Genomic DNA, 12720 nt, shown 5'->3' with positions numbered 1-12720 from the left:
CCCGTCTCTACTAACAAAAAAAGAAAAAAAAATTAGCCTGGCATGGTGGTGGGCACCTGTAGTCCCAGCTACTCAGGAGGCTGAGGCAGGAGAATGGCGTGAACCCGGGAGGTGGAGCTTACAGTGAGCCGAGATCATGCCACTGCACTCCAGCCTGGGCAACAGAGCGAGACTCTGTCTCAAAAAATAAAAAATAAAAAAAAAGGAGAGTGTTAGAAAATAATATTAGAAGTAGACCAAGACCAGATAATAGCAGACCTTGAATGCCAGAGTAAGGAATAGCTTTCAAGGAATAGGGTCATCTTTTGGGAAGAAGAAGACTTGAAACAATAAAAATAAAACTTGTTATTTATCATGGTTCCAGAGAGGAGTTACCCAAAACATGAATAGAAGCTTCAGGGAAGCAGATCTTGACTTGATATCTACATACATATGTGCATACATTTACAACATTCCCCTACCCACCCCCAAAATAGATTTTTCATTTAAAAAAAAAAAAACCATAAGCCAGTTACTTCTGTAAGAACTGCGGAAGTGAGCAATATAGAATCTTTGCCAGCAGTTTATAAACTTAATCTATTTTATACTTGTCTTGCTCTGGTTATCATTTATTTCCACCTGGAAAGTTGGTCAGGATGGGCCACAGGGAAGGAGAAAATTAAAGTAGTAAAAGTAGTTTGATTACATAACTATTGAACATCATATTATGTATGAGATATCTTAAGTATAATATTTAACAAAAAACCTTTCTTATCCCCCAATCATACTATTAGGAAACAACCCACCTTAAATTTGTCTCCTACAAAATTTCTGGCAGTGACCTACTGGACAGCCATGACTGTGAAGTAAAACTTTGCTCTGCTTTTGTTTTGTTTTGTTTTGTTTTGTTTTTGAGACGGAGTTTCGCTCTTGTTCCCCAGGTTGGAGTGCAATGGCACGATCTCGGCTTACTGCAACCTCCGCCTTCCAGGTTCAAGTGATTCTCCTGCCTCAGCCTCCTGAGTAGCCAGGATTACATGCACCTGCCACCACGCCCAGGTAATTTTGTATTTTTAGTAGAAACGGGGTTTCACCATGTTGGCCAGGATGGTCTCGAACTCCTGACCTCAGGTGATCCGCCCACCTCGGCCTCCCAAAGTGCTGGGATTACAAGGGTGAGACCACGTCCGGCCTCCTTTTGTTTTAAACTACATTATTTTATTAATACATCAGGCAACTCTATCCCACAAAAATCTGTAATGCTGGAAGTTATGCTTACTCTTTTAAGTACTTCAGCATATTATTATATTCAACTTTATAATGAGATAGTGACAACTTGAAAGGGTTTCACTTCGTATACTATCAGTTCGCTGAGAACTAATAAAAAAGTGTGGCTTTTGTGGGTCATCCCGAAAATCAAGTACACTTTGGGAAACAGGGAGTTAAAAATCTTTCGGAAGTTAACTTGGTATAAGAGTATGAAAAGCCTCTGTTGCTCTAGTTCTGAGGAAATGCTCTCCTTTTTCCTAATAAAGCTTTCCACCGAAGACAAACTCTGTACACAATAAACAAGGTAAGTATGGGAAATAATTGCTCCAATTCATTAACTCTCAAAAAAGTTATTCATTTTGACATGTAAGAGAAACTTTATTTATGAATGTGAAATGTGCTTCGAAGTGCTGATCTGTTAAAATTCCATAAAACAAGCTTCAAAATGCAAGTCATTTGTGCCAGCTACGAGTAAACTGAAGCAGCATTTCCAGAGAGACTAGGGCAAAGGACAGCACAAACTGCAAATCAGCAGAAAAGAAACCAAGCATAGTAGAGTGTTAATAATTCACCAGTTACTGCTCTTAAAACCAAAGCAACTAAACAACTGTTATCTGTTTACTTTCACGTGTGTTTTCATCATCTCTGCACCGTCTGAAGTGTTCAGTGTACATGGATGTGGACAGACAGTCAAAGAGTACAGGAGCTTTTTTTTTTCCTATTAGAACAGTCATTTTAATATGTAGATTTGATTTGGTTATTTTGCTTTCTCTATCTCTGCATTTTAAGCTCTTAAAGGAAGAATATTCAATTGGGTTTATTAAATATTAGGAAGCATTCGTATTTTATTTTTCCACAGTGTATTTTGTTTGTATGCATGTTTGTTTTCTGAACACACTGTAATGGCTGTTTATGTGAATTCTGAAACAGCAAAACTAGAACTGTGAAGAAGACCAAAAATAACAGAGAGGCATCCTATTGTCCTGTAAAAAAACACTAGACTTGGAATGAGAAACATAGGTCTCAGGCCTGGTTTCTCCTACATCCCTGCAGAACCTTCACTGAGTTACTTAACCTCGCTTTCTTTTTTTTTTTTTTTTTTTTTTTTTTTTTTTTTGAGACAGAGTCTCGCTCTGTTGCTGGGGCTGGAGTGCAGTGGCCGGATCTCAGCTCACTGCAAGCTCCACCTCCCGGGTTTACGCCATTCTCCTGCCTCAACCTCCCGAGTAGCTGGGACTACAGGCGCCTGCTACCTCGCCCGGCTAGTTTTTTGTATTTTTTTAGTAGAGACAGGGTTTCACCATGTTAGCCAGGATGGTCTCGATCTCCTGACCTCGTGATCCGCCCATCTCGGCCTCCCAAAGTGCTGGGATTACAGGCTTGAGCCACCGCACCCGGCCAACCTCTCTTTCATTTACCCCTGCAGTGGGGATGTCAACACCTAACCCACCCTATCGTATAAAATTAATGTATGAATAAATGGAGTGGAAGAACATTATAAATTAAACTGCTGAGCAATTGTAACCAATTACTCTTATTGTACCCTCTATCACACAACCTGGCATTACTAGTACATGGTATTTCCAGTACTTGAACATATTTGACTTTCTGGGTGATTGAGCATGAAATCAAATCAGATTTGGCTCAGAGTCATTTCTCCAAAGGGATGTAATCATCTTAGTATTCTGGATAATTTCCCCTAATAAGACCCCCTTTCGAGTAACACAGTCCAGTGGAGAGTCCCTGCTGACAGTGAATTAGGCCGTGTCTATGAGTTCACATGATGCGGCTAGCACACGCAGTGTGTCCCAAGACATTTGCAGGCATCACAAAGACTTGAAAATTACTAACAGTTGTCTTTCCTTTGGTATTTAGGTAAAAAAGTAAGGAAGATTCATAAGTAAGTTAACACAGAATTACCAAAAATTTCATGAGAAAGAAATGAAGGGATGTTTCAGGGTAGTTTTTCAAGTCCCAAGTGATTACTGATTTGGCCCTTCTGTTTCTGACTGTGAAAAAGCATTCTGAAAGAACGGGTGCTGGTGTAAGAGGAGGTCTCTGAGGGTCAGCCTTTGGCTGTTCATAGAGGTGAGATTCAAATGCCCTCAGATCATGAAACACGCTTGAACTCATTTCAGAGAAGAAAGGTTTTGAAATGCCCATGGAAATACTGAGTGGGCCACTTTTTTTATTTTTTGAGATTAGAAATGTATAAACTTTTTTTATTATGACAGATAATTGTGAAAGCCTCACTGGACAACATCCTAGCTGAGGAAAAGAACAGAATTTTTGCATTAGAATGAAATGCGAATTTATTACTGTATTTAGATCTACTGACCATCTGAGGGAGTTAGAAGTTAAAGTAAACAGCTGTATCTCTAGTTGATCTTTGCATATTTTAATCCAAATATGGTAAAGGGCAGGGCTAAAGAAGACAGTGTCCATAAACGGGGCTCAGAACTTGTAACAGAAAATTAAAATATACTCCACTCAGGGGAATTCTGTACTTTGCCCTTTGGGTAAAGTCTCATTTTGATTTAAATTTCTAAACCTTTCTTAAGAAAATCACATTTCCTTTGATCTCTCTTCTGAATTGCAGAAATCAGATAAAAAACTACTTGGTGAAATGACTTCTTGTCACATTGCTGAAGAACCTATAAAAAAGGTTGCTATCTTTGGAGGAACCCATGGGAATGAGCTAACTGGAGTATTTCTGGTTAAGCATTGGCTAGAGAATGGCGCTGAGATTCAGAGAACAGGGCTGGAGGTAAAACCATTTATCACTAACCCCAGAGCAGTGAAGAAATGTACCAGATATATTGACTGTGACCTGAATCGCATTTTTGACCTTGAAAATCTTGGGTAAGACTCTGTTTTGTATTGTATATGTATGTCTGTTGTGTGAAAAGTGGTAGGTGTGTGAAAGAGAACACATATATGTATATGCAGATGATAATTCATGTCCATACGTGCAGTCGCTATGTTGAATAAGATCACTTTCACTTTTAATTATACTGCATTGTGAATTACACAATTATCTGAACTAGGCATTCACTTGCTCTTTTATAAACTTTCTTAAGCATCGGATTATTAAGTTTTCTTTTCAAATGTATACAGACCGAGACAATACATAGAAAAGGGTTTTGTTTTCAAATCATACCCTGAAAGAAACAGATTTAATAATCCTTTGCACTGAGTTAGTGTTTGGCCGCTATGCTTGTATACATAATTGTTAGCTTTTTAGGAAATTCACTACTACGTTTTCAAGCAACTATGTTTACGGTAATACATAAAGTTCTAGTTCAAAACATGTAATGTTGCTAGTAATATTTGTTGAAAGAAAGAGTGATTAAATATCTTTTGCCAGAAGACATCAGATATTTATGATCCGAAGTAGTAGACATACTTAACTTCTGCGATGGATTGTCATAGATGGGATGCCAGAGATAAGAACTCAAGACACTTCACCCGAATTTTCAGTGTTTAAATTTTGCTGATTTATAATATATTGCACACAACGTATGCAGTCATAACATGCTAGGTTAGGTCCTTATTGTTTTTGCCTTTGTTGACATCATCATAGCTACCACTGTAGATATAATATGCCTCCACATATTTGCTTTTTACCACGTCTTCCTTTTTTTCTCTTTTTGAGATGGAGTTTCCCTCTTGTCGCCCAGGCTGGAGTACAATGGCGCAATCTCAGCTCACTGCAGCCTCCACCTCCGGGTTCAAGTGATTCTCCTGCCTCAGCCTCCCGAGTAGCTGGGACTGCAGGCGCCTGCCACCATGTCCGGGTGATTTTTTGTATTTTTAGTAGAGACAGGGTTTCGCCATGTTGGCCAGGCTGGTCTCAAACTCCTGACCTCAGGTGATGTGCCTGCCTCAGCCGCCCAAAGTGCTAGGATTATAGGCGTGAGCTACCGTGCCCGGCCGCTTTCTTTCTTTTACTAAAAAATATTATGAAACATCTGTTTTTCTCAGAACACTGTGCCAGGTACTGGGGGAGTGCACAGCTCTGTACAACATGGTTTCTACCCCTCAAGGAGTTGGTAGACTACTAGCTAAGATATAAGATACGCACAGGTACAACTAGCCACTCTGTTCTATGTGCTTGTTTTCTGATCAACTCTAATTTGAGTTAGATCATTCCTTAGGTTTAGTCTCACCACAGATCAAAAGATGGACACTACTCTTAATAGAAACATGCCTCACTTTATGGCATAGATGTTTTTCAGGGCACTTATACAGCAGTCATCCTGTTTGTATCAAATCATATTTTTGCTAGCATAACTTTTAATTTGAGAAATGCTTTATCTTTATGACTGAGGTTATGTCAACACAATTCATGCTTCTCTATTGACCTAAGATAGCTGTTAACTAACTTTTATATTACAAGTAAGAATTTGTTGAAGAATAACTTTTAGTCGGCATATTAACTTCCCAAATAGCTGTGGAATGGACTGGGGTGAGTTTATGAGCACCCAGTAGTATGCATTTCAGTGAGCACAGTCTTCTCAGTTAAATTCACTTTCTACTCCTTACTGTTAACACTGTTCAGAGACTAGTCTATCCCCAGGGTGGTTAAAAAATTACAAAATAAACTAATTAACTTCTTCCATCTACCTCTCCCAAATTTATTCATTTTCCTGTATTCCTCATCTCAGTGGTAGCATCATTCTCCACCAAGTCCCCTACAAAAATCACCCTAGAACCTTCCCAGTGCTTCATCTCCCATGTCTAGCAGGTCACTAAGTCCTCCCAATTATTCCTTGCAAGTACTTCACCTTCCTCTCCAGTTTTACTACCTTAGTTGATTTCCTCTGTGGATAGTCAGAAGAGCCTCTTAAGAGTCTCTCTGCATCCAGACTTGCTCTGACCCTTCCTGCCATCTATTTTCCATCTGATACCTCTAGGAATCATCCTAATATGCAAATCTGATCATGTCTCTCCCCTGCTGAGGATTATTTAAAAGTTTATCCAGAATAGATTTAATCAACTTAGTATGGCTAATGCCCTTCAGAATCTCACACTTCCCTGTTCTTCATCCTTTGGGACTCTTCCAATGGGAGCTCAACTGCAGGCATGAGACGTGTCCATCATTTTTCAAAGCTTCCAAGACTTGACTCCGAGCAACTGGGTAGATACTAGCACCATGTACTCAAATGGTAAAGAATGATAAAGAACCAAAATCGTTGGGGGCAACCTCAGGGGGTTATTCCATGAATTAACTTTTAAAATGTATAAAAATCCATTAGGCTTGGTTTGCATATAATAGGAACCTGAAAATAGTGGTTTAAACAAATAAGCGTTCTTGTTCACAAATAATAAATCCAGAGCTAGGCAGTCCAGGGTTCGCGCAGCAGTCACATGATATCATCAATGCCAAAGGTTCCCTCTACCTTCCCACTGCACTGTCTCAACATGCCAGCTTTGTCCTCATGGTTTTTGCTTCAAAGTCAGAAAATAACTACTCCACCTTCCTGATCGCATTCTGGGCAGGAATTACCCTGTTGTACATAGTAGGTCCCTTGAAGATACGAGCAAAAATAACCAAGGAATACAAATAGATGTAATTTTAGGAAAATATGGTCAAATGGTTTAATGAGGAAAAGACAATTTAAAACACTGTATCTAGGGAAAAAAATGTATCCTAACCATTGTGGGAAGTGGGGAGAGGATAGAGGCCTATTTGAGAATGGAAGAAAAGCTATTGGCCCTTGTGCCAGAAAAAAATACATATATCTGTACCTGCAAACTTGTGGCCTTTGTGGAGGGGTTACGGACTCTGAAAATTCTGTCCCTGGACTTCTAGTGGTTCCTGGACCTCAATTAAGAATCTCTAATTAGGCCAGCTGTGGCTGCTCATGCTTGTAATTCCAGCACTTTGGGAGGCCAAGGCAGGGGGATTGCCTGAGGCCAAGACTTCTGTAACCACCCAGCAAGTTCTCCTTGTCCGCTGACCACACAGAGCTGATCTATCAAGACAAGGGAATTGCAATAAAGAGTTTAATTCACGCAGAGCCGGCTGTACAGAAGGCCAAAGTTTTATCATTACTCAAATCAGTCTCCCTGAAAATTCAGAGATTGGAATTTTTAAGGATAATTTAGTGGGTAGGGGCCAGTGAGTCAGGAGTGCTGGTCAGATCGGAGTAAAATCATAGGGAGTTGGAGCTCTCCTCTTAAACGCTGAATCAGTTCCTGGGTGGGGACCACGAGACCAGATAAGCCAGTTTATCCATCTGGGTGGTGCCAGCTGATCTGTCAATTCAGGGTTTACAAAATATCTCAAGCCCTGATCTTAGGTTTTACAATAGTGGTGTTATCCCCAGGAGCAATTTCAGAAGGTTCAGAATCTTGCGGCCTCCAGCTGCATGACTCCTAAACCATAATTTCTAATCTTCTGGCTAATCTGTTAGTCTTGCAAAGGCAGTCTAGTCCCCAGGAAGGAAGGGGGTTTGTTTTGGGAAAAGGCTGTCATCATCTTTGTTTCAAAGTTAAACTATAAGTTCCTCCCAAAGTTAGTTCAGTTTACACCCAGGCATAAACAAGGATAGCTTGGAGATTAGAAGCAAGGAGGAGTCAGATTAGATCTCTTTCATTGTAATAACTGCTGTCTCAGTTATAATTTTTGCAAAGGCAGTTTTAGTTCAAGACCAGCCTGGGCAACATAGCAAGACTCCATCTCCACAAAAGATAAGATTAGCGGGGCATGGTGGCGCACACCTGTAGTTTCAGCTACTCGGGAGGCTGAGATGGAAGGATTGCTTGAGCCCAGGAGTTTGAGGGTACAGTGAGCCATCATTGGGCCACTGCACTCCAGCCTGGGCAACAGAGCAAGATTCTGTCTCAAAAAGTTAAAAGGATCTCTACTTAGATTATGTGAGCCCCTAAGTGACTGCATTTGTGCACTAGAATTAGCTAAAGTAGGGTGAAAAAAGATGCATTTGATGCTCTAGTCCCATAATAAATAACCCAGTGTACCATAACTACTAAGAAACTGTTCATTAAATTAATGGTCGTGTTCAAGACTGAAATCAAATGACAAATTCTGTTTGATATGTCCTATTCATGACCAACCACATAAATGAACATATTACTTTGCAAGCATGCCAATGCAACATTAGTTATATGGAATCAAATGAAGAAAAAGAATGTAATTTTTCATATATAAACATTTCAGGTAAGGTTTTACTTCCCACACAGATTTTTCATATTAAAGATTTGGCAACGGGTTCTTTTTACACTGTGTTCTTATTATATGTTTATATTATCTCAGGCACAGATGTTGGTAATCTTTTCCTTTCCGCTTATAACAGCAAAAAAATGTCAGAAGATTTGCCATATGAAGTGAGAAGGGCTCAAGAAATATATCATTTATTTGGTCCAAAAGATGGTGAAGATTCCTATGACATTATTTTTGACCTTCACAACACCACTTCTAACATGGGGTGCACTCTTATTCTTGAAGATTCCAGGAATAACTTTTTAATTCAGATGTTTCATTATATTAAGGTAAGGTTAATGTTATTAATTTATAAGTTAGCCAAGGACTTGTCCTTTTAAGTCAACTACGGATGTGAAACAATCAGAAAACGGTTACGAGGGAAGGTGCGAGAGAAATGGGATTTATTCCACAGCCAGGCTTGTGGTTGGGGGAAAGGGTGCTGCCAGAACACAGAGGCAGTGGTGAGAGGAAGGAGAAAAAGAGAGGAAATAAGTAAAATAATAAACACAATTAACAAAGTACTAAAACACTTGTGGATTCTTGGGTCTATAAAATTACACATTTTATCCAGACAGCCATCAGATTGTGGGCTATTAGTTAAAACCAAGTAAAATTAATATTAAAAATGTAAATGGTATGGTCAATTTGTCAAAACCAAGTAAAATTAGTATTAAAACTTTAAATGGTATGGCATCTCAATTACAAGGTTTTAGGAAACTTAAGAAATAGCCCTTCAATGTCGATTAAAGCCCAGTGATAAAAAGATTGCCTCCCTTCAGTCCTGCCCTCGTCCCCATTTGATTTAGACACCCTAGAACACATCTAATCTTTCAGTGCTTCATATAGTTAATCATTTTAAGGCTCAGAAATCTCAGAGAAAATGTGCTAGAAAATAGCAACCAACCAGAAACACACATAAGGAACTGTATGCTTATTTCTGTGTACTAGCCTTCTTTCCTGAGAGTGAGGATGATCGAGAGGAAAGAGTGTGGCCTGTGCTCAGACCCTCACTTTCTCCTTCACTAACCTTATGTAGCAGGACCAGCGGCAGACAAAACCCGGCAGACAAAACTCCTCAGACACCGAGTTACAGAAGGAAGGGGTTTAATCGGCCGGGGGCACCGGCAAGACTCCTGTCTCAAGAGCCGAGCTCCCTGAGTGAGCAATTCCTGTCCCTTTTAAGGGCTCACAACTCTAAGGGGGTGCGTGTGAGAGGGTCGTGATTGAGCAAGCAGGGGGTAGGTGACTGGGGGCTGCATGCACCGGTAATTAGATCGAAACAAAACAAGATAGGGATTTTCACAGCGCATTCCTATACAATGTCTGTAATCTACAGATAACAGAACCAATTAGGTCAGGGGTCGATCTTTAACTACCAGGCCCAGGGTGTGGTGCTGGGCTGTCTGCCTGTGGATTTCATTTCTGCCTTTTAGTTTTTACTTCTTCTTTCTTTGGAGGCAGAAATTGGGCATAAGATGATATGGGGGTAGTCTCCTCCCTTACTTAGACAAAACGCACCATTCCCAAAACCTTGCCTCCTTCATTTTATAAAATTGGTGTCATGACAACACTTACCCATAAGGGCACTCAAAGCCGTAAATGACATCAAGTATTTAACGCATTTAGCCTGATACCCATAGTAAAGATTATTAGTTTTGTTTCCCTTAAAGTTTTGGACAATAACTGGGTAGTGGTCCTGGTAGGAGATCATAATACAGCTATTCTTCGTTGCCTGTTGAAGAGAGAGCTGAATGCTTTGGTTGCCAGACATGGAAGCAGTATCGCTGACACTTTTGTTATCCAAACAAAGAGGCCTGTCTTCCGTTTTCATGCAGATGAGCAGGAGGACGGGAATCACCCAACATTTGTAGAGAGCTGGACCACAGGAAGAGAAACAGGATTGTTTTAAGAAACCAATACCAAGCTAAATAGTTAAGTGTAACCTGTGATGAAACAAAAATCACCACATCCATTCAGAAAGAACATTTATTTCATGCGTTTTGATCATGGTTCTGGAGAACTATTTAATGTACATTTTACCTGGAAAGACATTGGATAATTCAATTTTATATGAATTTTATATTGTATAATTTATTTGTATGTTTTCAAAGCTATAACAACATTGGGTTTTACAGTGTTTCACAAAGCTGTTTTGCCAATCTTAGTTGATGAAGTAAAACGTACTGAAGGTATTATTGACCCCGTTGAAGCAAAGAGAACAAAACATACAGTTTTTACATAATAAGAAAGACGTTTTCGATTTTTTTTCAGACTTCTTTGGCTCCACTCCCCTGCTATGTTTACCTTATTGAGCATCCTTCCCTCAAATACGCGACCACCCGTTCTATAGCCAAGTATCCTGTGGGTAAGTCATAGTTCCCATTGTCATAACTCAATAAAATATGTCCTAGCTGAAACTCAGAGAAATTTATTTTTTATTTTTATTTTTTGGAGACAGAGTCTTGCTCTGTCACCCAGGCTGGAGTCCAATGGCATGATCTCAGCTCACTGCAACCTCCACCTCCCAGTTCAAGTGATTCTCCTGCCTCAAGCTCCCTAGTAGCTGGGATTACAGGCATGTGCCACCACACCCGGCTAATTTTTGTACTTTTAGTAGAGATGGGGTTCCACTACGTTGACCAGGGCTGGCCTCAAACTCCTGACCTCAGGTGATCCACCCGCCTCAGCCTCCCAAAGTGCTGGGATTACAGGTGTGAGCCACTGTGCCCGACTGAGAAAATTATTTTAAAAAAAAACATTTACAGCGACCTTCCATATCCTTAGGCTTATAATTGTCAAGTAACAAGAATTTAGTTCCAGGCAAGCTCTAACTGTAGCAAATTTCCCCAGTTTCACTGAGCAGCTTTCTGGTTTTGTTCATGTTCCCTTTGCTGTAATGTTTGGCCCTTCTATTTAGTCTGGCACAATTCTTCTCATTCACCAGATTCAGTTCACCTGTCACCTCCTATAGAACTTTCCCTGACCCCACTCTACAGCATTAATTACTCCAGAAATGTGTACATTTGACTAATATTTATAGTGTGCCTACCAGAGACCAACCCTGTGCTAGGTGTGGGGGACAGAACAATGAGCAAGACACACAGTCTCCCCTCAAAGAGCTTCGTATCTGATGAGAAGACAGACAGGTAACCAAGTAATCACTGCACAGAGTGATAAATGCTAAACAGGGGCAATTACAGAAGACTGGAAAAGCAGGAAAGACCTAACCCAGTCCTGATGGATCACAGAAGGCCCGAAGAAGTGGGATCCATTTTGAGGTTGTGTGTATGTGTTTGGGGGAGGAAAGGAAAAAAAATTGAGAGCAGGCAACAGGATTCTAGACAAGTGTCTTGAAATTATCTGTGATGAGGCCGGGCGCGGTGGCTCAAGCCTGTAATCCCAGCACTTTGGGAGGCCGAGATGGGCGGATCACGAGGTCAGGAGATCGAGACCATCCTGACTAACACGGTGAAACCCCGTCTCTACTGAAAATACAAAACTTAGCCGGGCGCGGTGGCGGGTGCCTGTAGTCCCAGCTACTCAGGAGGCTGAGGCAGGAGAATGGCGTAAACCCGGGAGGCGGAGCTTGCAGTGAGCTGAGATCCGGCCACTGCACCCCAGCCTGGGCGGCAGAGCGAGACTCCACCTCAAAACAAAACAAACAAACAAAAAAAACAAAACCAAAAAAAAAAAAAGGAAATTATCTGTGATGAAAGGCCATTGTTTATTTCCAATCTGCTATAGAGCAATACTTTTGTAAAATATAATTTAAAAATGAATTTCTAGAAAAACGATCACATACTTGAATGTTGCAGCAATGTCAAATTGCTGTAAAAGTTTCTAAACACTTACTTTTACATCTGTACTTATCTTGCCTGGGACTAGTAGCCAACAATTGGTGGACCAGTCCTGGTCCTCAGACAACACTTTAAGGAAAACAGAATATCATATACAAAGGCCCCAAACCCCTAACTGATGACATGCCATGCTTGATACACTGTGTTCTCCATGTATCTTAGTACTCTCTGTTCCCTACCCGCTTCTGTGGGCTACTAATATATGTTTATTAAATATTAGCTCAAATTACCAGTAAGTACATAATTACACACACACACACACACACACACACACACACACATGATCATCATTCACAGTTGTTGTTGTTGTTGTTTTTTCTGGGAAAGGTTCTCACTCCGTTGCCCAGGCTGAGCGCAGTGGCATGATCACAGTTCACTGCAGCCTTG

General features: G+C 40.4%; 1 protein-coding gene across 7 annotated transcripts in view; it reads left to right on the top strand.

The window, feature by feature from the left end:
• The first annotated feature begins 928 nt into the window (after nucleotides 1–928).
• The window catches only part of ASPA (aspartoacylase), a 37348-nt gene continuing 25556 nt past the window's right edge, over nucleotides 929–12720 (top strand). The window contains exons 1-4 of one of the 7 annotated variants that reach the window (XM_050765841.1): nucleotides 929–1038; nucleotides 3848–4110; nucleotides 8568–8763; nucleotides 10748–10841. In XM_050765841.1, coding sequence (XP_050621798.1) covers nucleotides 3875–4110; nucleotides 8568–8763; nucleotides 10748–10841 — 526 coding nt within the window. In that variant the 5' untranslated portion in view covers nucleotides 929–1038; nucleotides 3848–3874. Of the gene's footprint in view, nucleotides 1039–1452; nucleotides 1553–1872; nucleotides 1946–3847; nucleotides 4111–8567; nucleotides 8764–10747; nucleotides 10842–12720 lie in introns of those variants that run through there. The other 6 variants (XM_050765840.1, XM_050765839.1, XM_050765842.1 and 3 more) reach the window with 6 other exon arrangements.

The sequence above is a fragment of the Macaca thibetana genome, chromosome 16, assembly GCF_024542745.1.
Source record: "Macaca thibetana thibetana isolate TM-01 chromosome 16, ASM2454274v1, whole genome shotgun sequence".
Taxonomy (NCBI): Eukaryota; Metazoa; Chordata; class Mammalia; order Primates; family Cercopithecidae; genus Macaca; species Macaca thibetana.
This window is presented reverse-complemented; position numbering and strand designations above follow the sequence as displayed.